The sequence below is a fragment of the Capricornis sumatraensis genome, chromosome 14 (assembly GCF_032405125.1).
Source record: "Capricornis sumatraensis isolate serow.1 chromosome 14, serow.2, whole genome shotgun sequence".
Taxonomy (NCBI): Eukaryota; Metazoa; Chordata; class Mammalia; order Artiodactyla; family Bovidae; genus Capricornis; species Capricornis sumatraensis.
Genome location: NC_091082.1, coordinates 68019959 through 68044967, shown reverse-complemented (window position 1 = coordinate 68044967; position 25009 = coordinate 68019959). Strand labels below are relative to the sequence as shown.

Sequence of the window (25009 nt, the reverse complement as noted above, 5' to 3'; positions counted from 1 at the left end):
GGTTGAATTTGAAATCCACTTGTACCATACTCCAAAAGAAGGAAAAACCATTACAATGAGCCTGCCCACTGCAACTGGAAAGTAGCCAGGGATCGCTGCAACTGGAGAAAGCCTGTGGCAGCCACCGAGATCCAGCACAGCCACAAATAAAATAAATCTTTTTTAAAAAAGTGTGTGAACACATTTCTCATCCATGGTAACAAAAAATATTTAAAGCTTATCAAAAACCCTTGATTAGGAATTTCATGTAGTCGTTTGATCTGCTGGAAGGCCCAGTTCTTGAAGCCCTCTGAGAATCACCTGCCCACCTCTTAATATGGTTTAAACTAAGTTTTCTCTGACTTTACTCAGAATTACTTGTCCCCTCCTTTGGGTCCTCATGGTAACATATAGATATCTGTGGTTCTCAACCAGGAGCAGTTTTGTCCCTATGGGACACTTGATAATGTCTCAGGGTTGGTACTACTGGCATCTTGTGGTGGGTAGAGGCCAGAGATGCTGCTAAAGATCTTTCACAGGAAAGTCCCCTGCAACAGAGAATTATCTGGTCCAAAAGGTCAACAGGGCTGAGGCAGAGAAACCCTGCTGTAGATCCTTCTGTCATAACATACACACTTTATCACACCTGTATGTTTACACGTTTCTCCCTGTTAGACTCTCTTGTTTCTCAAGAACATGTCTTACCTTTACATTCTCAGAAGTGAGCAATGCTAAACATACGGTAAGCGCTCACTATGTATCTGTGAAGTGAATTCATGAGAGAAAAGTCCAGGCAGTCTTACCTACACCTAACAAGTAGACAACTGCCTCTCCAGGCAAAGAAGGCCAGAGCTTGAAATGCTTGAGAGCAGTATAATTAGGGGAAGCGGGTCTGCCAGAGATGCCTGCAGTTATTTACCAACTGCTCAACCTATAAAGGTAAAAATATCTCAAGTCTCTCCCCTCACCCCCACCACCCCCTTCATAACTCCATGCAGTCATTAAATTCTGCTATTTCTCGACCTCAGAAATAAATTTCCTGACTCTAAGCCATCCCCACTGCCAAAGCCAGCTCTCATCAGCATCGCTTTCCTAGACCACTACTGTGCCCTCCTGATTGGTTTCTCTGCCACCTACAAATTGAGAAAGTTACATATAAGTCCCTATAGTTTCTTCTAGCTTTAAAATATTTGCAATTTTATCTAGTGATAATGAATTCCACTTTTCCATTAAATAAGATGTATAAATATTCACTCTTCATTATAGATATAAAATTTCAAGCTGCTAAATGAGAATAAGTATATTAATTTAGAAAGCATTAAAATCTTTCATGACCTTTGTCTTAGAAACAAACTCAAAGCCAGCAACTTTAATTGGTCCTCTCCCTCTCCTGATACCTCCATTCCCACAGAGGTCAGCCTCATAACAAACCCAAACAAGAGCTAATGTATTAAGAGATAAAGCTGTGCACATATATTTTCAGCAAAGGGATGACTGACACACTTTCAATTAAAAAGGAATCTAAAAGAAAACAGCATCATCATTTTAAGAAGAGATGAGGCCAGCCAGCTAGAGACTAGTGCTGCTACCTCAGCACTCAGCATGTTGACCTTTTTAAACATGGAATGTTACCCCCTTTCTCAGATATTGTCATTGTCATTCATAATCCAAAGAGCCTTGTGATGTAAGCAGATGCTTGTGTTACTGTAATAAATGGATATGGAAAATGAAGCACTGATAATAGCAGAGGAGACTTGAGAACAAGTACCCAACACAGGCTGCAACAATCAAGTATGGCTTTTTCTCATCAATTTTTCTCCTACAAGAAATCTTCTTGGGGGAGAAGGTACAGCTTTGAGAATATAATTTGGCCAGATATCCTGCCAATTCTTGCTTCAAAAATTGAGGTACAATTTTAGTTTAAAAGTCTACAGCTAGGACTCTAGGTCAAATTAATACATAACAGAATCAAAAGATGAGAAAAAATTAATAAATGCTACAGTTCCCAAATAGGAAAATCTTTAAAGATGATAAACTAGCTATGTTTAATTGCAACTATTAATTTTGAATGAATAGTAAATAATCATATTTTCCCCCCTTTGGGCCAAATGCAACTTCAAAAATTTTTTCAGTATAGTGTTATGGGGAAAAAATACTGAGTCAGGCACTTGAAAAGAAACATTTACCCTCCCTATGTAGTCCACACAATAATCAGGTTTAGACAGTAAAAAAATAAATCTATTTGACTTTTTTTTACTCATCTTTTAATTATTATATTCCCAGTGACCTAACTCAGAATATATGGAAGAAAATAGTAGAATGGTTTTTCCAGAGTCAATTTAAGTTACTTCAGAAACTGCAGTCCTTGCTTTGGAAACATGGAGTCTTACCCTCTTACCAGGAAAGTCTCCCAGGCCTCATTCTTTAATAAAGTTTTTGAGAAAGAAAAAAAGCTATCACTATGTGAACTCAATAAATATTGGAAAATTAAAATTAAGAGATCATTATCTCTACCATACTGTAATGAACTCTTTGAGTAGAATCATAAATCTTGAGTTTGGTTATCCAGACCAACCTCCTATTCAATGAGAAATTATTAATAGAGAATAAGAAAGAAATCGATCCATTCAATGTTTCAGATGCAGGTGGGGCAGCTATCCCAGGGTACTGCTGAGTGGAGGTGGCCAGCAAGGCTTAAAAAAGCAAAACTCTTGCCTTTATGAAGGAAGAATGGGGGGAACAGGGTTTAGCCAAGAACAAAAGTAGCCCTTTCCTTAAAAAAGTTAAAAAAAAAAAAAAAGTTAAATCAGATCCCTTCTCTTCTGATTCTTCAAGAAGCAACATCAGCAGGCTTAAGCATTAGTAAAATAATAATAAATTATTAAAAAAGAAATATAAATAAGAGAGCATGTGTGTGTGTAAGTAGAGGTCTGGGAGAATTTTCCTTACCCCCACCCACCCCCACCCCTGCTTCGCCCCTTTTAAAATGTGAATCTTCCCAGGAGTAGTCAGCCAACACCTTTACCTGCGAAATCTTCGGCAGAAAGAGTGGGGCCAGGACATAAAGTAAATTAGGAGAGGAAAGGTAACCTTGAGAAGATCTTCAGGCAGAGGTGGGGGGAGGGGTGGTGCTTGCAGAGAAGTTTCTAATTTTACCTTAAAGTTACCCTAATCGGACAACCTTTTCTGTCCCTTAATCTCTCTAGCCTTACGCGGGGACCACATATTGTAATTCATACAATATTAACAAATCGTAAAGCAAAGTGCCATCACACCTTCAGCAGTTTGAGGGCCTGCGTGATATTTCAGCTCAAATGTTCGTCTCTAGAAACACATTTTAAAACGTTTTAACCCGGCACACGGGCTCTCACACAAACTCACTGCTGAAGGTGGCACCGAGTCTCAAGGGCGGCGCGCCCTGACCCCTGAGAAACAGCGGTCGGGTTTCACCTTGAGCAGAGCCCCGCCCGCACACCTCTGGGGTCCCGCCCCCGCCCAGGGTCATTATATTCTCCCCCAGGGAGGCGCGTGCATCCCTGCCAAGAGACGCCGCAGGAACCGCACTCCCGGGCCAGGTCGCTCTGAGGATGGAGAAGAGGGCTCGGAGCTCCTCCAGAGACGCCCACAGGAGAGGCAGCGGCTCCTCGCACAAGGAGAGCAAAAGGGCGAAGACAGACAGGGGCGGCCGAGGCCGCGGGCGCCGGGATGCCGAGCCGGAGCAGCCGGCCCTCGGGCGGGCAGGGAGCCCAGGCGAGCCCCGAGCGCCGGCAGCCACTGTGGTGGACGTGGATGAAGTCCGGGGCTCTGGCGAAGAGGGCACCGAAGTGGTGGCGCTGCTGGAGAGCGAGCGGCCAGAGGAAGGTACAGCGGGCAGGCTGAGGCCCCGGGAGAGGGTGCGGTCTTCCCAAGTGGTACCCAAGAAATGTCAGTTAGGGTGCAACGAGTCACCGCCCTGAGAGCTACAGAGGTCAGAGCAGCCGGCTGGACCTGCTCAGATTCCCAGGAAATGAAAGACAGCGAGCCGGGACCCACTGACCCACCAGTGGTGGAGACCAAAATACATCAGAAGAAATACAAATAACATCCACCGAATACCACTGTTCGCAGGGGTCAGCCACGGTTGGGAGGTGGCAGGGAGTGTGGTCCAGGTTGGGGACCAACATGCTGAAGGAGCCTTGCAGCTGCTCCTGTGGCTGGAAGAGTATGTGGGCCCCTAGTTTAAGAAATGCAGGAGCTGATGATTCAGGGTAGTTTGTAGCTTTTTCTCGGCTCTTCATCAGACTTAACCTAAAAGCATTTTACACCTTCCTTGCGCCGATCGTTCTTTCTAAAAAGTAGAGACATAGAGCCAAGTAAAGAAAAGCCAGATCTCAGTTAACCATTGGATCATAGGCAGAGCCTTACCCATCTATCAAATGGGGACACCAAGAGTACCCGCCGCAGAGGGTAATTGTGAGGATAAAATGAGCTAACATAAACATTAAAATGAGCTCACATAAAATGAGCTAAGATAAACATTCAAAGTGCTTATCTTACACAAAGCCTGGAAAGAATATACATATAAATGCTCAGAGCAGAATCTTTGCAAGCTAAAAGAGGCAAGTTAGACCAAAGGGAGGGAATCACAGGGAAAAGGGTCTCTTTGGCTTCTGCAGGTGAAACAACTCTTAGGAGCAAATTTATCTGCTTCCAATCCTTTTTTTTTTTTTTTAAGTTAATTTTTGGCCACATTCTGTGGCATGTGGAACCTTAGTTCCCTGACCAGGGACTGACCTCGTGCCTCCTGAAGTGGAAGGTGGAATCTTAACTACTGGACCACCAGGGAAGTCCCTGACTCCAATCCATCTTATGATGAATGAAGAAAAAACTCATTACCTTAATTATAGGATGAAGGAGGTTTAACTTTAAAGGAAGGTAAATAAGGAGTAGTGTTATACTACTTTCTGCTGACTACAAAATTTTGACATTTCCCAGCTAGCAGCACTTCCCTATATGCTGTAGCATTGAAAGCTATGACTTGAGAAATATTCCAGCAGTTGGGCTGTTGTTTATGTTGACCATGTTAATGCTGTTTTGCCTACCTGATGCCTCTTCATGGATCAGAAATTTCTGATTATTAAAGGGTTATTGGATTCACTGCTACATTAATGCTGAGGTTAGTATTGTGAGTCATTAGTATTGTGAGTGTTAATGCTGAGAAAGTATTGTGCTTCAGATCATATGGGTGGGGTAGGAAAGGAAGGGAGCCCCATTTTTGGACCTCTTACTTTGTGCCAGGCACAAGCTAAGTGCTTTACTGAGTAGGCACAGATAAGAAAAAATGCTGAGAAATTAAGTTACTTGTCCAAGACCTACAGGTGGAAACTAGAGAAGCCAGAATCTCAGAATAAGTCTTACTGAAAAGCCCATCCTTGCAGGGTGTTCTGCCTGATTTCTGGTCATGGTTCCAGCACTGCCCCCAACTAGCGGTGGCCTTGGGCTAGTAGCTTCACACTGTGGGCCTCATTCAGTCTCTTCAGCTATAAAGTCACTAGAGCTAGTGGCCCCCCAAGTGGATGGGTCACCTTAAGGATGAGACCTGCTTGCTGAGTCCTTGACTGGGAGCTTTCTGTGGTTCCCACAGACACAGCAATACCCCCTCTCCTCCTCATGTAGCACCACATTTCTACCAGGCCACCTAAGATTGGGAGAAACAAAAAGAAGCTTCACTTCATTGAAATGTTGGGGATTCTCGCACTACGGCATATCTAAAGGCTCTTTTGGCTTTAACATGTCATGTTTCACTATTTATTTAAACCTAACAAACTGGATGTTCAAGGAACTCATTTTAAGAGAAAAATACTTTGTTAGTAAAACATATAAGTTATATTTGGGTATAGATATTAGTTTTCTGTTCATATCCCTAACTATTATATGAAGGAATTTTGAGGACTTTCTTCACTTAGAAAATGTAAATTTTGTCTGTATGTGCATTTATTTATTTTTACTAACCATGCTTATCACTGGCAAATGAAATATTATTATAAACGTGTTTAAACATGGCAAGAACACTACTGTTGCTCTCAGGAAAGAATATTGTAAAAACCAGTGTGATGCTGATAGAGTCATCTCTCCCCAAACAGGTTGCATGAGAAATAAATTCCATGGAACATGCATTTGTTTGGAGAAAACATCACCTGGTCAAATTTTGGGAAATACTAGGTTAAACAAAGTAAAGAAGGCTTCTTTGCTGAAGGGATTCTCCTAGCTTCAATACTCCCGTGACTGTTGGGAGCTCCAGGAGGGGAACACCGTTCACAGTATTTTCTAAACTCATTTATTCCGGGAACTGTTGATCTGTGGAGCACCCTGTGGGATTAGTGTTCTGTGGGACACCATTTGGGAACCACCACAGATTGACATCTAGCACTGAGGTTAGTTTTCTGCTGGTGCATCTTGTTTATCTGCCCTCTTCAATTAATCTGCACATCAGTTTGGTGATGACCTTTCCAGTTATTTTCCCAGCATGGAAATAAAATCTTCAGGCCCACTAATTAGTTATCCGTTTCCATCCCTTCTCTTAAAAATAGACTTCTTACCATTTGTAATCTTTAGTCACCTTCTAGTTCTCTATGAGATTTTTTTAAACTGACAAATAGTGTCCCTTTGGCCAATATTCTAGTACCTAAAGATTAAAATTCTTGAGATTTCTGTAACTATTGCATTTAAATCATTTTCACTATCCACTTCGCCTTCCTTTCTACATTCAAGAATTATTTGCTGAATGTGTGTTTCAGGCACTACTCCAGTCCTGGAACACAGTGTAAATAAGACACGGCCCTAAGAAGCTTGTGTTCTTGAGATGAACTTTCCCTGATATAAACACCATTTCATTTATCACTCAAGCAACCTGGATGGTCTGTACTCCAGTTCCTTATCACCTTTTCATAGGCACAGATGGGCTAATATTACCCCACAAAGGTGATTTTCAGAGATTGTCTAAAGATCACACCTTTACCCAAAGAAGGGGCTCCCAGGAATTCTCTGGCAGTCTAGTGGTTACGAGTTGGAACTTTCCCTGTGGGGGCCCTGGTTCTGTCCCTGGTCAGGGGGATCTAAGATCCCACAAGCTGCGGGGTGCAGCCAAAAAAAAACAAAAACAAAAAATGACTTGAAAACAAGAAGGGGCTCTCATGCAGAAATTTCAGTTATTGGGGCAAGTGATAGATGGGGTTGTAATTTCAGGGAAGATAAACCTCTGGACACATGTGTTTTGAATCGCTTCAAATAACACCACCACACACAAAAGAAAACAGTTTCATGCTTCTATGTGTATATGTCATTTCATCCTTATGCCAAATATGAAATATCCCATGAGACAGTTATTATGAAATAGTCATGCGATGAATAGCATTTCCTGGAACAGATGAGGAAACAGAGAGGTTGTGTGCCTTGCTTAAGCCCATTTGAACAGAAAACGGTGGCATCAGAACTGGAGCCCAGACCACATGTTCAGATGCTGGGCTTGTTCCAGGGTGCCCACCGCTGCCTTTCCAGGAGCCTATTCCGCCTTCCGTCAGCCCCCAAAGCCCGTCACACAGACAGGTTCTGGGAAACGAGCACACTGACGTCCAGCTCATTCTACTGTTTCCAGCAAAGTCTACAAACTGATCCAACCTTAATATCAGGGACTGAGCTAGAGGCGCTAGTCAGTAAATGTGGTGAAATTCCAATATAATTTTTTTTTTTCTTTTTTCAAGGTACCAAGCCTTCCAGTTTAGGGGCCTGTGAGTGGCTTCTTGTCCTCACATCACTGCTCTTCATCATCGTGACCTTCCCTTTTTCTATCTGGTTCTGCATAAAGGTGAGAGTCCATGAGGACCTAACAAGTAATTTCCTGGTGTCTCTCACTCACCACCCCATGTCCACTCTCATTTCTGTGTTTTGGTACTTGCTGTCTGTTCTGCATGGAATGCGCTCACTCCCACTCACCTTGCAGAAGAGCTCTTACTCTTTTATACCTGCTCAAAGAGAACTGAGAAGCTTTCCTTGACTCCTCCAGACTGTCATTCCCTTCCTTGTGCTCTCATCTCCCCCACCTTTCTCACCCATTCTGGCAGTTACCACAAGTATAATGTTTGTAGATACCCAATCCACGCCAGTATTCTTGGGCTTCCCTGGTGGCTCAGCTGGTTAAGAATCCACCTGCAATGAGAGAGACCTGGTTTGATCCCTGTGTTGGGAAGATCCCTTGGAGAAGGGAACAGCTACCCACTCCAGTATTCTGGCCTGGAGAATTCCATGGACTGTATAGGCCATGGGGTTGCAAAGAGTCGGACAGGACTGAGCAACTTTCACTCACTTCAATCTCTGCCATTAGACTGAGAGCCCTTTCAGGACAGGACCTTTATCCAGTTGATCTACCCTCTATACTAACACAAAGACAGGCCCAGAATAGGTCATGCTGCTGCTACTGCTGCTGCTGCTGCTAAGTCGCTTCAGTCATGTCCAACTCTGTGCAACCCCATAGACAGCAGCCCACCAGGCTCCGCCATCCCTGGGATTCTCCAGGCGAGAACACTGGAGTGGGTTGCCATTTCCTTCTCCAATGCATGAAAGTGAAAAGTGAAAGTGAAGTCACTCAGTCGTATCCAACTCTTCGCGACCCCATGGACTGCAGCCCACCAGGCTCCTCCGTCCATTGGGTTTTCCAGGCAAGAGTATTGGGGTGGGGTGCCATTGCCTTCCCCGAGAAGAGGTCATGGTGCCTATTATTAACACATTCAGGAAACCTCAGGCAGCTTCAAGAGATCACGAATGACAAACATCTTGGGCCCATGGGTGACGCTAGTGGTGAAGAACCTTCCTGCCTGCCAGTACCAGGCACCAGGAGACATAAGAGGTGAAGGTTCCATCCCTGGGGCCAGAAGGTCCCCTGGAGGAGGGCATGGCAGCCCACTCCAGTATTCTTGCCTGTAGAATCCCATAGACAGTGGAGCCTGGCAGGCAACAGTCCATACATCACAACGAGACACAACTGAAGCAACTTGGCATCCACACACAGGTGGTTTTACATGTGTCTGAAGCTGTCCCTGAAGTAAACGAAGACTTGTGTCAGTTCAGGAAGAACATACCAAGATGGAATTAGAAGTGCAAGGGATTTGTGGGGAGACATTGTAAGAAAGATTGAGAATGGAAGTAGGGAAGGGAAAGCCTTCCGCGAATGAGGCAGATCTAACACCTGTGATCTGAGAAGGCGAAGGAAGGATTGGTGGGAAGGAGCCTCAGACTGTGGGACAACTTCAAGAAAGTCTTGGACCTACTGAAAGGGAACTCCTGAGCAAAGTTTGCCTCGGAGATGAGTCTCACAATGGACAGAAATGGCCAGGCCCTTGTATCCCTGTCATTCTTAGTCACTGGCAGGAGTGGCCAGGAAGAGCATGTCTTTGGTGGGAACGCTGCAGATGCTGCTGAGGCTGTTGCCAATTTCATGCAAGTTCTCCTTCCTCCTCTTCTTCTCCTTCATCTTCATAAGAGAGTGTTGGATTTTGTCAAATGCCTTTTCTTCACCCATTGAGACGATGACGTGACATTTGCTCTTTATTCTCCTAATGTGGTATACTGTATTCATTGAATTTTGGGTGGTAAATCAACTATATATTCCTAGGATAAGTCCCATTTGGTTAGGGTGTATAAACCTTTTAATATGTTATTGGAGTCAGGTTGCTTGTTGTCTTGTTGAGGAGTTTTGCATTTATATTCATGAGAGATATTGGTCTATAGTTTTCCTTTCTTGTGATGTCTTTGTATTGTTTTGGTATCAGGGTAATCCTGGCCTCAGAGAATGAGGTGGGAGAATTTGTGAAGAACTGCTGATAATTCCTCTTTAAATGTTTGGCAGAATTTACAAGTGAGGTCATCTGGCCCTGGACTTTTCTTTGCTGGAAATTTTTAAACTACTAATTCAACCTTTTAATTCTGGGTCTTTTTCACTTTTATTTTTCCTTCTGGAATCAGTTTTGGTAGTTTATGACTCTAGGAATTTATTTTACTTGTTATCTAATTTGTTCGTGTATAGTTGTTATAGTATTGTCATCTATAATCTTTTTTATTTCTATAAGGATAGTAGTGATGTCTTTGTCATTCCTCTTTGGCTCCTGATTTCAACATTTTAATCTCTCTTTTTTTCTTGGTCAGTCTAGCTAAATATTTATCAATTTTGCTGAACTTTTCAAAGAACCAACTATGGTTCTTTGGGTTCAACTATGGTTTCAATTAATTTTCTCTAATGTTTTTCTATTTTCTATTACATTTATTTCCACTGAATCTTTTTTCTTTCTGCTTACTTTGGGTTTAGTTTGTGCTTCTGTTTCTAGTATCAGAAAATTAGTGTACCCCATCCTGAACCCTATACCTGTGGCGGATTCATGTTGATATATGGCAAAACCAATACAATATTGTAAAGAAATTAAGCTCCAATTAAAATAAATAAATTTATATTAAAAAATTAGTGTATTATTTTGAGATATTTCTTCTCATTTATTATAGATATTTACAGCTATAAATTTTCCTCTAAGCATTGCTTTAGTTTCATCCCATTCATTTTGGTATCTTGAGGTTTTGTTTTCATTCATTTCAAAGTGTTTTTCAGTTCCTTTTGTGATAAATTCCTTGACCTGTTGGTTAGAGTGTGTGATTTAATTTCCCAAATATCCTTTTGTTATTGATTTCTAATTTCATTTCATTGTTATAGGAGAAAATACTTTGTGTGGTTTCAATCCTTTTAAATTTACTGAGGTTTTTTTAAATGGCCTAGCATATGGTCTATCCTGGAGATAGTCCACGTTTTCACGAAAAGAATATGTACTCTTCTATTGTTGAGTGGAATTATACATAGATATCTGTTAGGTCTAGTTTACTTATGGTGTTGTTGAAATCTTTTCTTTCTTTGTTGACCTTCTGTCTAATTCTTTTACCCACAATTGAAAGTGGGATAGTAAAGTCTCTAACTATTATTGTTGAATTGTCTATTTTTATCTTCTTTTGGTTTTTGCCCTATATATGCTGGAGCTCTATTTTTAGATACATACATGTTTACCGTTGTTATACTTTCCTAATGCATTGACACTTTTACCATTTCACAATGCCACTTTTACCGTTTCACAATGTCCCTCTTTATCACTAGTAAAATCTTGGTATGTTGGTTTTTAAACTCCATTTTGTCAGACATCAGTGTAGTCATTCCTGCTATTTTTTAGTTACTCTGTATGGTGTAGTTTTTTCTATCCTTTTACTTTCAACCTATTTGTACTTTTGACTAGAAAGTGTGTCACCTACAGACAACATATAGTTGGCTGCAGGCTCTTCTTGAAGGGTGATCTGAGTACCTGCATGGCTGCCATAAGGTTTGTATGTAGCTCATGAAGCAGGGCAAAGACTAATAGAGTTTTGCCAAGATAATGCACTGGTCATAGCAAACACCCTCTTCCAACAACACAAGAAAAGACTCTACACATGGACATCACCAGATGGTCAACACTGAAATCAGATTGATTATATTCTCTGCAGCCAAAGATGGAGAAGCTCTATACAGTCAACACAAACAAGACCGGGAGCTGACTGTGGCTCAGATCGTGAACTCCTTATTACCAAATTCAGACTGAAATTGAAGAAAGTAGGGAAAACTGCTAGACCATTCAGGTATGACCTTAATCAAATCCCTTATGATTATACAGTAGAAGTGAGAAATAGATTTAAGGGCCTAGATCTGATAGACAGAGTGCCTGATGAACTATGGAATGAGGTTCATGACATTGTACAGGAGACAGGGACCAAGACCATGCCCATGGAAAAGAAATGCAAAAAAGCAAAATGGCTGTCTGGGGAGGCCTTACAAATAGCTGTGAAAAGAAGAGAGGCAAAAAGCAAAGGAGAAAAGGAAAGATATAAGCATCTGAATGCAGAGTTCCAAAGAATAGCAAGAATAAATAAGAAAGCCTTCTTCAGCAATCAATGCAAAGAAATAGAGGAAAACAACAGAATGGGAAAGACTAAAGATCTCTTCAAGAAAATTAGAGATACCAAGGGAACATTTCATGCAAAGATAGGCTCAATAAAGGACAGAAATGGTAGGGACCTAACAGAAGCAGAAGATATTAAGAAGAGCTGGCAAGAATACACAGAAGAACTGTACAAAAAAGATCTTCATGACCCGGATAATTACGATGGTGTGATCACTCATCTAGAGTCAGACATCCTGGAATGTGAAGTCAAGTGGGCCTTAGAAAGCATCACTACGAACAAAGCTAGTGGAGGTGATGGAATTCCAGTTGAGCTGTTTCAAATCCTGAAAGATGATGCTGTGAAAGTGCTGCACTCAGTATGCCAGCAAATTTGGAAAACTCAGCAGTGGCCACAGGACTGGAAAAGGTCAGTCTTCATTCCAGTCCCAAAGAAAGGCAATGCCAAAGAATGCTCAAACTACCGCACAATTGCACTCATCTCACATGCTAGTAAAGTAATGCTCAAAATTCTCCAAGCCAGGCTTCAGCAATACATGAACTGTGAACTTCCTGATGTTCAGCTGGTTTTAGAAAAGGCAGAGGAACCAAAGATCAAATTGCCAACATCTGCTGGATCATGGAAAAAGCAAGAGAGTTCCAGAAAAACATCTATTTCTGCTTTATTGACTATGCCAAAGCCTTTGACTGTGTGGGTGACAATAAACTGTGGAAAATTCTTCGAGAGATGGGAATACCAGACCACCTAACCTGCCTCTTGAGAAATCTGTATGCAGGTCAGGAAGCAACAGTTAGAACTGGACATGGAACAACAGACTGGTTCCGAATAGGAAAAGGAATACATCAAGGCTGTATATTGTCACCCTGCTGATTTAACTTATATGCAGAGTACATCATGAGAAACGCTGGACTGGAAGAAACAAGCTGGAATCAAGATTGCCGGGAGAAATATCAATAACCTCAGATATGCAGATGACACCACCCTTATGGCAGAAAGTAAAGAGGAACTAAAAAGCCTCTTGATGAAAGTAAAAGAGGAGAGTGAAAAAGTTGGCTTAAAGCTCAACATTCAGAAAACTAAGATCATGGCATCCGGTCCCATCATTTCATGGGAAATAGATGGGGAAACAGTGGAAACAGTGTCAGACTTTATTTTCTGGGGCTCCAAAATCACTGCAGATGGTGACTGCAGCCATGAAATTAAAAGACGCTTACTCCTTGGAAGAAAAGTTATGACCAACCTAGATAGTATGTTCAAAAGCAGAGACATTACTTTGCCGACTAAGGTCCGTCTAGTCAAGGCTATGGTTTTTCCAGTAGTCATATATGGATGTCAGATTTGGACTGTGAAGAAGGCTGAGTGCCGAAGAATTGATGCTTTTGAACTGTGGTGTTGGAGAAGACTCTTGAGAGTCCCTTGGACTGCAAGGAGATCCAACCAGTCCATTCTGAAGGAGATCAGCCCTGGGATTTCTTTGGAAGGAATGATGCTAAAGCTGAAACTCCAGTACTTTGGCCACCTCGTGCGAAGAGTTGATTCACTGGAAAAGAGTTTGATGCTGGGAGGGATTGGGGGCAGGAGGAGAAGGGGACGACAGAGGATGAGATGGCTGGATGGCATCACGGACTTGATGGACGTGAATCTGAGTGAACTCTGTGAGTTGGTGATGGACAGGGAGGCCTGGCGTGCTGCAATTCATGGGGTCGCAAAGAGTCGGACACGACTGAGCAACTGAACTGAACTGAATAAGAGATTCATGTAAAGCTATTAATGTATCAGTCACAGCAAAAATACAAGATTAAATATGCTGTGATTTCTTTGATTTGGTGGAAGCAATTATTTTTCAGACAATCATGAGTCCTAATCAAAATTCTGTCCGCAGGCTCAAAAATTAACATGGCCAATATACTTTTTCATTGGTTCCTGAAATTCTACATTTTGAAAATGTAAGTTTTAAGAGAAATTTTTTCTTGGTTCTCAAAGCAAGAGATTTCTGATACTTACAATCACTGTCATGCCAAGGTCTTTTGAAGACTTCATTTTTCTCTCCTAGAGTAATTCAAAAGTATTACATTTCCCTTTAGGTTGTACAGGAGTATGAGAGAGTAATTATATTCCGACTGGGACATCTGCTTCCTGGACGAGCCAAAGGCCCTGGTAAGAACAATCTTCTTTACACCCCACCCCCCGCAAGAAACTTGCCAATTTCATCAATTCATGTATATCTGTAATATGGCCCTCAGACTCCATGAAGTGACTTGACTCGTGATATCTTCATTTTTCAGTCTGTTATTTGTAACACCAGTTATTAAGAAATCCTTCAGAGAGCATTACTACCAGGTCACTAGCGACCAAAAGAGAGTGGATGCAGACAGCCATGTGCTAGGGCCCCCTGGCTGGAGCAGGAAGTAGGTTAGGACCTACGGCCAGGCACCTTACACATTATACTGGGTGGGTGAGGACTGACTAGCCAACCAGAGGCTGATATCATGATGCTGCTGTCCTGATTACCTCTGGGACTCCCAGTATAAGAAATACCACATTGAGGTTGCTGGCTCTAAAGTTGGTCACCTTGGTACACACATAGATTCAAAAACTAGTTTTTTATAGAGCACCTAAAAGGCACTAGTTAGGCACTAATGCTAACAATAATGCATAAGACACTCGTGTTAGAGAGTGTAAATCTGATGAAGGAGACAGATGTGTGACCCAAGATCTGGACAGGTCAGCACCATGACCAAGCCCATTTTACTGGGTATAATCCCTGATTGGGCCTGTTGTCCCGGTGTAGTCCTTTCCTTTCACCCCTAAACATGTCCCATATGGAACAACAAATTATTTGGTAACCTTAGCAACAACAAACACAACACAGGGTGGAGGTGTGATGGCCCAATGGTCTATGCATAGACCATGGAGGCTAAGAAAAGTGACTCAGCATTCAACTTGACACCAAAAAAGTGAACCCCAAACAGCCTCCATGCCAGCTATTCACTGGTCACTTCCCTTTCCCCCCCTTTCTAGGCCTTTTCTTCTTTTTGCCCTGCCTGGATACCTACCACAAGGTTGACCTTCGTCTCCAAACCTTGGAGATACCCTTTCATGAGGTAAGCCAAGTGGGGGATTTTTCTTTCTGTCTACATTTTTCCTGGCTAAGCACTCTACCAATTCTGGCCTAGAAGAAAATGACTATTCTTGCTCAAAAGCAGAAAAAAAAAAAGAAAGAAAGATTACATAAAAATTTAAAACTCCTATACATCAAAGGATACAATCAGCAGAAAGAAAAGGCAACTTATAGAATGGGGAAAAATTGCAAATATTCTCTCTTATAAGAGGTTAATATCCAAAATATATTAAACCTTATAACTCAACAAGTAAGCAAACAATCCAAGTAAAATGGACAAAGGCCTTAGTGATACTTAATTTTATGTGTCAAGCTGACTAAGGCATGGTACCCAATAATTTGTTCAAATACATCTGGATGTTGCTGTTATGGTATTCTTTAGATAAAATTAATCTTTAAATTGAATGACTGAGTAAAGAAGACTGCCCTCTATATATGATATATTGTATATACCTTGATTTGAATGGACATATTTCTCCAAAAAAGATATTTAATAGCCAATAAACATGTGAAAAGATGCTCTGCATCACTAAAATCATTAGAGAAATGCAAATAAAAAACACAATGAGATACCACCTCACATCTATTAGGATGGCAATTATTAAGAAAAAAAAAACAAAATAATGTGTTGGCAAAGATGTAGAGAAATTGGAACCCTTGTATACTGTTGGTGGGAATGTAAAATGGTGCAGCTAGTGTAGAAAAGAGTTATTCAAAAATTAAAAATAGAATTACCATATAATCTACCAATTCTACTTTTGGTTGTATAGACTCCAAAGAATTGAAAGCAGGCTAATTGAAGGGATGCTTATATACCTGTGTGCACAACATCAGTTCACAATGGCCACAAAGGTGGAAGCAATCCATGTTCCCATCAATGCTGAATAAACAAAATGTGGCATATACTGACAATGGAATACTAATCAGCCTTAAAAAGGAATGAAATTCTGGCACATACTACAACATGGATGAACCTTGGGAAAATTATACTAAGTGAAATAAGCCAGTCACAAAAAGACAAATACTGTATGACTCCTGTATGAGGAACCTGGAGGAGTGAGATTCAGAGCAACAGAAAGTGAAGGATGGTTGTGGGGACTGGGGGAGGAGAGAACAGAGAGGTGTTCAGTGGATTTCAGTTTTGCAGGATGAAAAGAGTTCTGGATGCTTGTTGCTCAACAGTGTGAATGTACCTAATTCTACTGAATTGTGCTTGTCAAAATGGTCAAGATGGTGAATTTGATGTTCTGTTCATTTTACCACAATTAAAAGTTAAATGTTGAGTTAACATCTAGACTTTCCTGTTACTGATTCTGATTTATAAGCCTTTCCTAAATGGTCTCCTACTTTCCATTTGAGGTTCTTTCTCATCCTTTCTTTTGGCAAACAGAAATGTGAATAAAAATGATATTTGTTTAAAAGGCTTATTTTAGATAATAAAATGTGAAAAAGGAATAAAACATACACCTAATCCTGTTACCCATTGAGTTGATATTTTGGAATGTATCCTTCAAACTTTTCTATATGTGTGGTTATACTTTCAGACATGTGTATATATATATATGTGTGTGTGTGTATATATATATATATATATACACATCATATATACATATACACTACATATATACATCATATATATCAATCATACCATACATACCTATTTAGTCACCTATCCTTTCTCACTCAAAAATATACTGTTACCATCTTTTTATATATTAGCTATGTTTCTACCTCTGTTTTAGACAGACATACAGCATTTCATGGTGTGGATTTTACTAAATTAATTTACTTAACTAATTGAGTTTAGTAACTGGAATTTACTCAGCTAATTCCCTACTGTTGATATTATTTCTAAACTTTCTTGGCTGCTGCATTGCATGGCATGGGCTTCCTGATGGCTCAGTGGGTAAAGAATCCTCCTGCAATGCAGGAGACACAGGAGATGTGGGTTTGACCCCTGGGTCAGAAAGATCCCCTGGAGGAGGAAATGGCAACCTGCTCCAGTATTCCTGCCTGGAAAACCCCATGGACACAGGAGCCTAGCGGGCTACAGTCCAAAGGGTCGCAAAGAATCGGACATGACTAAGCACACAGGCACTGCATGGGATATGGGATCTCAGTTCTCAGACCAGGAATTGAATCCAGACCTCCAGCAGTGAAAGCTCCAAGCCCTAACCACTGGACTGCCAGGGAACTCTCGATTTCTAATTTTTTCTTACAATAAGCAATACTGTCAATCACATCTTTACAGTTAAATCCTTAAAATATATCCTTTTGTCTAAAAAAGGAAGTGTTGTACACATACATCTCTTAGGGCTTTTGATACGTATCATAAACTGCCCTCTAAATATACACTCAATACACATGAGTACTGGTTTCCCAGAATGTGTTGCTCTTTTAGCAGATTTTTTTGGCATCAGTTTAAAAAGACCTGATATACAATCAACTGGATGTTTTCATATAAGAAAATTATTCCTGATATTTTTACAAAAGGATTTATAACAGGATTCCTTTAAATTGAGTTGTTTAGTGTATTTAATACAAACTCCATAATTTTTTTCAATGTCTATTTGATTAAAGACTGAGCCAACTACTCTTTTTTTTTTTTTTCTTACTATTATCTGTCTCTGAGAAAATACCCTTTGGACATATTTAACCCCTCTATCCTTATGTGGGAAAGAAGCCCAAGAATCAGGCCTGTCATCCAAAATTTTTTTTTCTGCCTAGATTGTAACCAAAGACATGTTTGTGATGGAGATAGATGCCGTCTGCTACTACCGCATGGAAAATGCCTCTCTTCTCCTAAACAGTCTTGCTCATGTGTCCAAAGCTGTCCAATTCCTTGTGCAAACCACCATGAAGCGTCTCCTAGCTCATCGATCCCTCACTGAAATTCTTCTTGAGAGGAAGAACATTGCTCAAGATGTAAAGGTACTTAGATGAATTTAACACCAAGTATGTTGAAATATCCCTTTACCTTTTATTCCTTTCTTCATTGACCATTTACTGAATCTTCATGTGCCGTGCATTCACTGTTAAAGGTACAATCCCGAAAGGAGCTGACAGTTAAGAGGTTGCCAACCAGACCCTGAACCGGTCCTAGTCACCCATCTGTGCTGCGATTAGTCAGTCATTGCCACACTTTTGCTTCTCACCCTCCCTCAGTGGCTGGAAGGAGGGGTTGGTGGAATAAAAAATGATAAGGAATGAATTTGGGGACATTACAGTCTAGTTGGGGAAACAAGCAAAGTTAGATAATGATAAAGACTGAAAAACTTTATCAGGTTAAAAGAGACAAAATATCACAGACCTTTAAGTGGTTAATTACCCAGCCAATGATCCAGATTTTATTGAGCTGGGGTGAAAAGAGAGAAAAACAAGAACTGCCTCACAAGCAGCAGCATCTAGCCCTGCAGAGAGCAAGCTCAGCAACTTCACTCACAACCAGGGTGGGTGTCTGCGATTCTTACCAAGACAAGTTGGCAGAGGTGTTCAGAAGAGAGATGAGAACAGAGCAGCATTCTAGGTAGCCAGCCAGTCAAGTGGCAGTTATCATCAGTGATGGAGGCTGTCATTGAGGCCAAGGGGCGCCCAGGCCCTGAACTGAGTTAGGAGGTTACGAGCTGCTGCTGCTGCTGCTGCTAAGTCACTTCAGTCGTGTCCAACTCTGTGCAGCCCCATAGACGGCAACCCACTAGGCTCCCCCATCCCTGGGATTCTCCAGGCAAGAACACTGGAGTGGGTTGCCATTTCCTTCTCCAGGGCATGAAAGTGAGAAGTGAAAGTGAACTCGCTCAGTCATGTCCGACTCTTCGCAACCCCATGGACTACAGCCTACCAGGCTCCTCCACCCACGGGATTCTCTAGGCAAGAGTACTGGAGTGGGGTGCCTTGCCTTCTCCGAGGAGGTTATGAGCAAGTCTAGCTAAAGGAAGACCTCCAGCAGAAGCAACAAAGGATCGAAGGCACTGATAATGATTATTCTTGATGAGGCCTAGGCAGACACAGCTGAGACAATGAGGTGTCCGAATGTTTGTGGCTTATGCAATTCATCACTGATAAAACTGGGATTAGCATCCTAGTGAAAATGGAAGAATTCAGGATATGAGAGAAGCTGAAAAGAGAGAAAGTTAGAGCAAGAAGACACAGGGAAGTTGCTGCTCTGTAATTTAAAAACCACTCTCATGTGCTCCCCTCTATCCTCCCTTCAACCCTCTCTTTCTGTTCATCCCTCCTCAAGGGATAATGGATAAGGTCCAGATGCTTGACATTCAAGCTTGCCCTTGTTATGCTGAATTATAATTTATATATTTACGCATCTGTTTCCCCAGACCTTGAACTCCATTCTGTCAGGGGTCGTATTTTATTCATCTTTTTGTCCTTAGTACTTGGTCCTGGGCTCTTACACAGACGCCAGATACTGGGTTTTTGGATGAGTGAATAAATGACCCAACTGTTGTAGCCTCAGCTTTGCCGTCTTTCCTCTGGTGTGTCTGATACTCTACGCGAGTGTTTCTCCAGCGTTCAGTGTGTCTGTGCTTCCATGCCTCCTCTTAGGCTGTTCCTCGCAGAGCTGGACATGGCTGAGCGACTAAGCACAGCCCAGCACTGCACCAAATACTTCCCTTTTCCCCACCGGCAAGATTGTATTGTTCTTAAAGATGCCACCTTCTCTGTGAAGTCTTTTTCAACATTTCTTCCTCCCATCAACCCCTCAAATTAGTCTTCTCAGGGTTCCCAGTGTACTAAGCTATCTAGTCCCCAAGAAATCATCAGAAATAAGTTAAAAAGGAAAAAGAGTATGGCCCACCTATTGCTCCATGCCTACCCCTCCTTTCCAGAACCCACAGTTCATTTTCTTCCCACTCCTGGGATGGGGAGGTAGGGGAGACGGTTGCCAAAAACAGGAAGTGAAAGCTCCCATAAATGAATATTATATGGAAGAGAATATCCTATGAGAGAGAGACTAAAAATATTGGTTCTCTAACAAATGCATTTTAGAACAAATTTAACAAATGTGCTGTGTGCTAAGTTGCTTCAGTCATGTCCAACTTTTTGCGACCCTCTGGACTGTAGCCCGCCAGGCTCCTCTGTCCATGGGATTCTCAAGGCAAGAATACTAGAGTGGGTGGCCATTCCCTTCTCCAGGGGATCTTCCTGACCCAGGGATTGAACCTACATCTCTTACACCTCCGCATTGGCAGGCAAGTTCTTTACCACTAGCGCCACCTGGGAAGCCCCAATAATAAATGTATTTTAGAGCAAATTTAACAAACATACCATCTCTATTATTTCTTATAGCTTTTGTAACAAACCACAAATCACCACCAGTTTTATCTTAATGGTTTCAAGGCCAGAAGTCCAAAACACATCTCACTGGGCCAGAGTCAAGGTGTCAGCAGGGGCTGGTTCCTTCTGGAGGTTTGGAGAGGAGAATCCATTTCCTTGCCCTTTTCAGCGCTGGGTGGCTGCCTGTATTCTTTAGATCGTGGCCCCTTCCTCCGTCTTCAAATCACAGCACTCCAACCTTTGCTTGCATCATCACATCACTTTCTCCTCTTCTGTAGCCAGCTGTCCCCCACCCCAACCACGCTTCCATCTTATAAGGACCCTGGCAGTTGCTTTTTGGGCCCACTGGGAAGATCCAGGATAAGCCCTTCATTTTAATAGCCTTGAACTTAAATTGCGTCTGCACAGTTTCTTTTAGGGTAACATTCACAGGTTCCAGGGATGTCTTTAGGAGCCATTAGTCAGCCTACCACACCATCTTTAATTCCACAAGTATTTGTTGAGTGGCACTGTGCAAACTAAACAGTTTTTTGCAAGGCCTTATAATGTTAAAATTAAAAAGGGAAGGACATAATGGCCTTTCAGAAGAAATGTGCTTTCTCAGTGCAGTGGCCATCGGTGCACCCAGAGGTTCTCACTGATGTCTCAACTCTTCCCTCCACAGGTTGCCTTGGATGCAGTGACCTGTATTTGGGGAATCAAAGTGGAGAGAACAGAAATGTGGGTAGGAAATTAACCAGGAAGAACAATATGATAAAGGGAAATATTTTGATCTTATTTAAAAACTTCTATTTGAAAAATTATTTTCATTGAATGAGTACTGTAGCCATATTAGCATAAATTTGGAAGAAATAAAAATTTACATATTATCTTATTACTATAACACAACCACTATAAACATCTGGGTAAATAACTGTCATATTTTCTATGGATTTAAACATTTTCTAAGGTAAAATTCGTATAACATAAAACTCATCATTTTTAACCATTTAAAATTGAAACTCAGTGGTTTTTAGTATATTCACAGAGTGATACAACCACCACTACCATATAATTCCAGAATATTTTTATCACCTCCAAAAGAAAACCTGCATCCATTAAGCAGGAACTCTTCATTTCTGCCTCAACCCCCAGCCCCTGACAACCACTGACTCCTCTCTGTCTCTCTAGATTTGGCTATTCTAGAAATTTAATATAAACATATCACACAATCTGTGGCCTTTTGTGTCTGGCTTCTTCACTCACCATAATGTTTTCAGTGTCCCTCCATGGTGTAGCATGAATCAGTGCTTCCTTCCTTTTTACAGTTGAATAATATTCCATCGTGTGACTGGCTATACCATGGTTTGTTGATCTACTCTCAGTTGATGGACACTTGGGTTGCTTCCACTTTGGGGGCATTATTAATAAGGCCGCAATGAATATTCATGTGCAAGTTGATATGTGAACATGTTTTCACTTCTCTTGGTTATATACGTAGGTGTGAAATTACTGGATCATCTGGTAACTCCATATTTAGCTTTCTGAGGAACTGCCAAGTTGTTTTCTATGTACTTTTTATAGTTACAATCAGGGGGAAAAATCCAATTTTGTATCTTTTTTCCAGTACATTAAGTACTTGATCAGTTCTACCCTTTTTGATTAAGTTCTCTTTTGTCAACTTAGATGACTTCCCTCATTATTAATAGTATGGCTCTTCAAGGCTGTTGTTCATTATTCAGATTTAGTAGCCAAAATTCAGATTAAACTTTAAGTGGGAAAATTTATCAGAGTGTTGTGTGGGCCAAAAAGTTCATTCACATTTTCTGTAAGATACTATGGAAAAACCCAAACGAACTTCTTGACCAACCCAATACAGCAACACAAAATTTGCTTTACTTGTAAAGAGGAAACCACAGCTCTACTACAGCATCAGTGATAATAAAAATCCACACTGGAGGCAATGATGCTTAAGCCCCTCTTCTCTGCCCACTGTCTGCACAGAGGTCTAGGGCGGCGCACTCTGCTTAATCAGAATCCACTATGTATCATGAACCGAGCGTAGAGAAGGTGGCAGGTTTGTCTGAAAGTTCTGGCTGCTAAAGCTGCGCTGCAAACTCACCTACCCACCTGCTTTCTCTTTCAGTAAGGATGTGCGCCTGCCGGCTGGGCTGCAACACTCATTGGCGGTGGAAGCCGAAGCACAAAGACAAGCCAAAGTGCGGGTGAGCCAGCCCTGAGCATGCCATCCTCCCGCACAGCGGAGGAGCATCAGAGGAGCTCCAGAAAATCCAAAAGAAACCCTCCTCATGGAGAAGATTTCCCCTTCGCTCCTTACCTATCCATCCAGGCGCTGGGGGGAATCTGGCTTGTGCACACACCACGCTATTAAAATTATTCTCCTCGGGCATGCTCACAGCCTCCTAACTGACCAGGGCAACATCTCTTTCCCTGTTAGACCCTCTCTCTGATGCTGTTGGTAACAGTGACCTCCTCCTCCCTGAGTCTTGCCTTCACTCTCTTTCCCTAGAGGTATCTTCCCTGAACTCCATCCCTCTTCTCTAGCACTGGCATCTCTCCTTGAGTGATATCTGTCACCTGTCCCCTCTAGGTTAATGACACCCAGGCCTGTATCCTTAGCTCTGTGCAAGCTCTGGAGGGACAACCATGTCAGAGCACACTTCCCTCATTTCTAGAGCCCTGGGGAGGCTGTGCTATGCATGGCATCTGCTCAGGTGTGCCAGTGAGAAGATGTGGCTACCAGAGGATTGGGTGTGGGTGGGAAAGGGGGTCAGGAAGAGGAAAATGAGGCCTGGAGGGGAGGCAGATTTCCTCTTAAAGAACAGAAAGCAGGTAAGGAAAATCCCATACTGCCAAGAGGATGGATAACTTTGGAGCATTGGTGGACAAAGATGGGGAGGAAGGCAGTCCTCTGGGCAGAGCTGCTTCTAGGTCTTTGAGTCTAGTTCCCTTTGCCCACTTTAAGGGGACATTTGGGTGGTGACTTTTTTTGTGTTTTTCTTCTGAAATGCTAACCTGAGTTGGGAGTCATTCTTTCAGGATTGCATGTCTTTGCCTGGAATGCTGGCCAACCTTTCCTCTAAAATAGCAAAACCCTAATACTCTTCCAAGGCCCACCAGACATAGTAATTCCGCTAACACTTACTGCTCTTAACAAATTCTGCACCAAGTTACAATGAACTCTTTGTGACCCCACGGATGGTAGTCCACCAGGCTCCTCTGTCCATGGAATTTTTCAGACAAAAATACTGGAGTAGGTTACCATTTCCTCCTCCAAGGGATTTGAACCTGAGCCTCTTGCATCTCCTGCACTTCCGGGTGGATCCTTTACCGCTAGTGCCACCTGGAAAGCCCATTATAATCAACAGTATATCTCTCTCCCTAGATCAAGATCTTAAGCAAAAAGGCAGTCTGCTCCCCTGCGCTTAGCAGCACCTGTCCCATAGTAGATACCAGTGCTCGTTTGTTGAATCACCCTAAGTAGGATTAAAACCTTCATGGAGCGAAGAAAAATCACACATTGTTTTTCCTCGCATCCCTTGTCTAGATGATCGCTGCAGAAGGGGAGAAGGCCGCCTCCGAGTCCCTGAGGATGGCAGCCGAGATTCTATCAGGCACTCCAGCCGCTGCTCAGCTTCGGTACCTGCACACCCTTCAATCCTTGTCCACAGAGAAACCTTCCACAGTGGTTTTACCTTTGCCATTTGACTTGCTTAATTTCCTGTCTTCTCCAAGCAATAGAACTCAAGGAGGCATCCCCTTACCAAATCCTTCCAAACCTGTTGAGCCGCTGAATCCTAAAAAGAAAGACTCTCCCATGTTATAGGAAGAAACAAGGATCATGTGACTGCAAAGAGGGCTCCATATAACAGCTACATCCTCGAGCAAGGCCCTCGGTCCTCAGTTCCTGCTCTTTCTTTTGTTGCCATGTGAGATGCCCTTGGAATGCATGGAGCCCCAGCGCAGCGACACACACAGGAAGACAGTGAAATCATGTAATGACAGAGAAGCCACAGAACATGTGTAGGTGGATCATCTGATCAGAGGAATTATGGGAAAGGGCGTTAGCCAGCATTCTACATATGGCTGAATTTTGACTTCTGAAGATGTAGTTCAAATGTCCTTTTCCCTCGATGCCCTCTAGCCCCTTTGGGAAGGGTTCTTTTGCTCCCACAGCCCTTTCTACATGCCCCTATCATTATGCTTATCACACTCTGTTGTAATCCCACACTTATGATGCAGGCTTCTCTCCTACTATGAACTCCTCAAAAGCACGTCTTAATAACTCCCTGTCATTCCACACTCTAGCTTGTATGCTCCACCCAAGGCTTTTGCACCTGACTCTGGTAGCTGCACCACAATGACACTCCTGTATTTCTGAGTGAAAGAGAGATACTTGTGAGTACATATTCCAGTACTTGAGCTGGATATAAAATGTATACCTAATTAAAGAATTTCAAATGAATTATTTTTATAGAGACTCTTTTTTTTCAAATAGAGAAATAAAAGGATAAAAACACTTACCTGGTACATGTTGCTTATAATCTAAGGAAGCATTGTGATAAATATAGGGCTGATGTACTTTCAGTATAGAATTTACCAGTTGTTGGCTTGGCCAAA

At 42.0% G+C, this 25009-nt stretch overlaps 1 protein-coding gene across 2 annotated transcripts; it reads left to right on the top strand.

Moving 5' to 3' along the window:
* The first annotated feature begins 3566 nt into the window (after positions 1–3566).
* On the top strand, positions 3567–24215 carry NPHS2 (NPHS2 stomatin family member, podocin). Of its 2 annotated transcripts, XM_068986454.1 has the most exons (8): positions 3567–3840; positions 7719–7822; positions 14064–14136; positions 15001–15083; positions 17828–18031; positions 21054–21109; positions 22515–22593; positions 23937–24215. In XM_068986454.1, the coding sequence occupies exons 1-8, from the start codon at positions 3567–3569 to the stop codon at positions 24213–24215; spliced, it is 1152 nt and encodes a 383-aa protein (XP_068842555.1). The 2 variants fall into 2 exon arrangements, with proteins under 2 accessions (XP_068842555.1, XP_068842557.1); XM_068986456.1 differs by lacking the exon at positions 17828–18031.
* Positions 24216–25009: the final 794 nt, after the last annotated feature.

Bases quoted from the DNA above. Each gene is read 5' to 3' on its own strand.
- NPHS2 (XM_068986454.1), top strand. From the start codon at position 3,567: ATGGAGAAGAGGGCTCGGAGCTCCTCCAGAGACGCCCACAGGAGAGGC. The intron at 3,841-7,718 runs GTACAGCGGGCA...TCTTTTTTCAAG, and splicing joins GAGCGAGCGGCCAGAGGAAG to GTACCAAGCCTTCCAGTTTA. The intron at 15,084-17,827 runs GTAAGCCAAGTG...TTTTCTGCCTAG, and splicing joins TGGAGATACCCTTTCATGAG to ATTGTAACCAAAGACATGTT.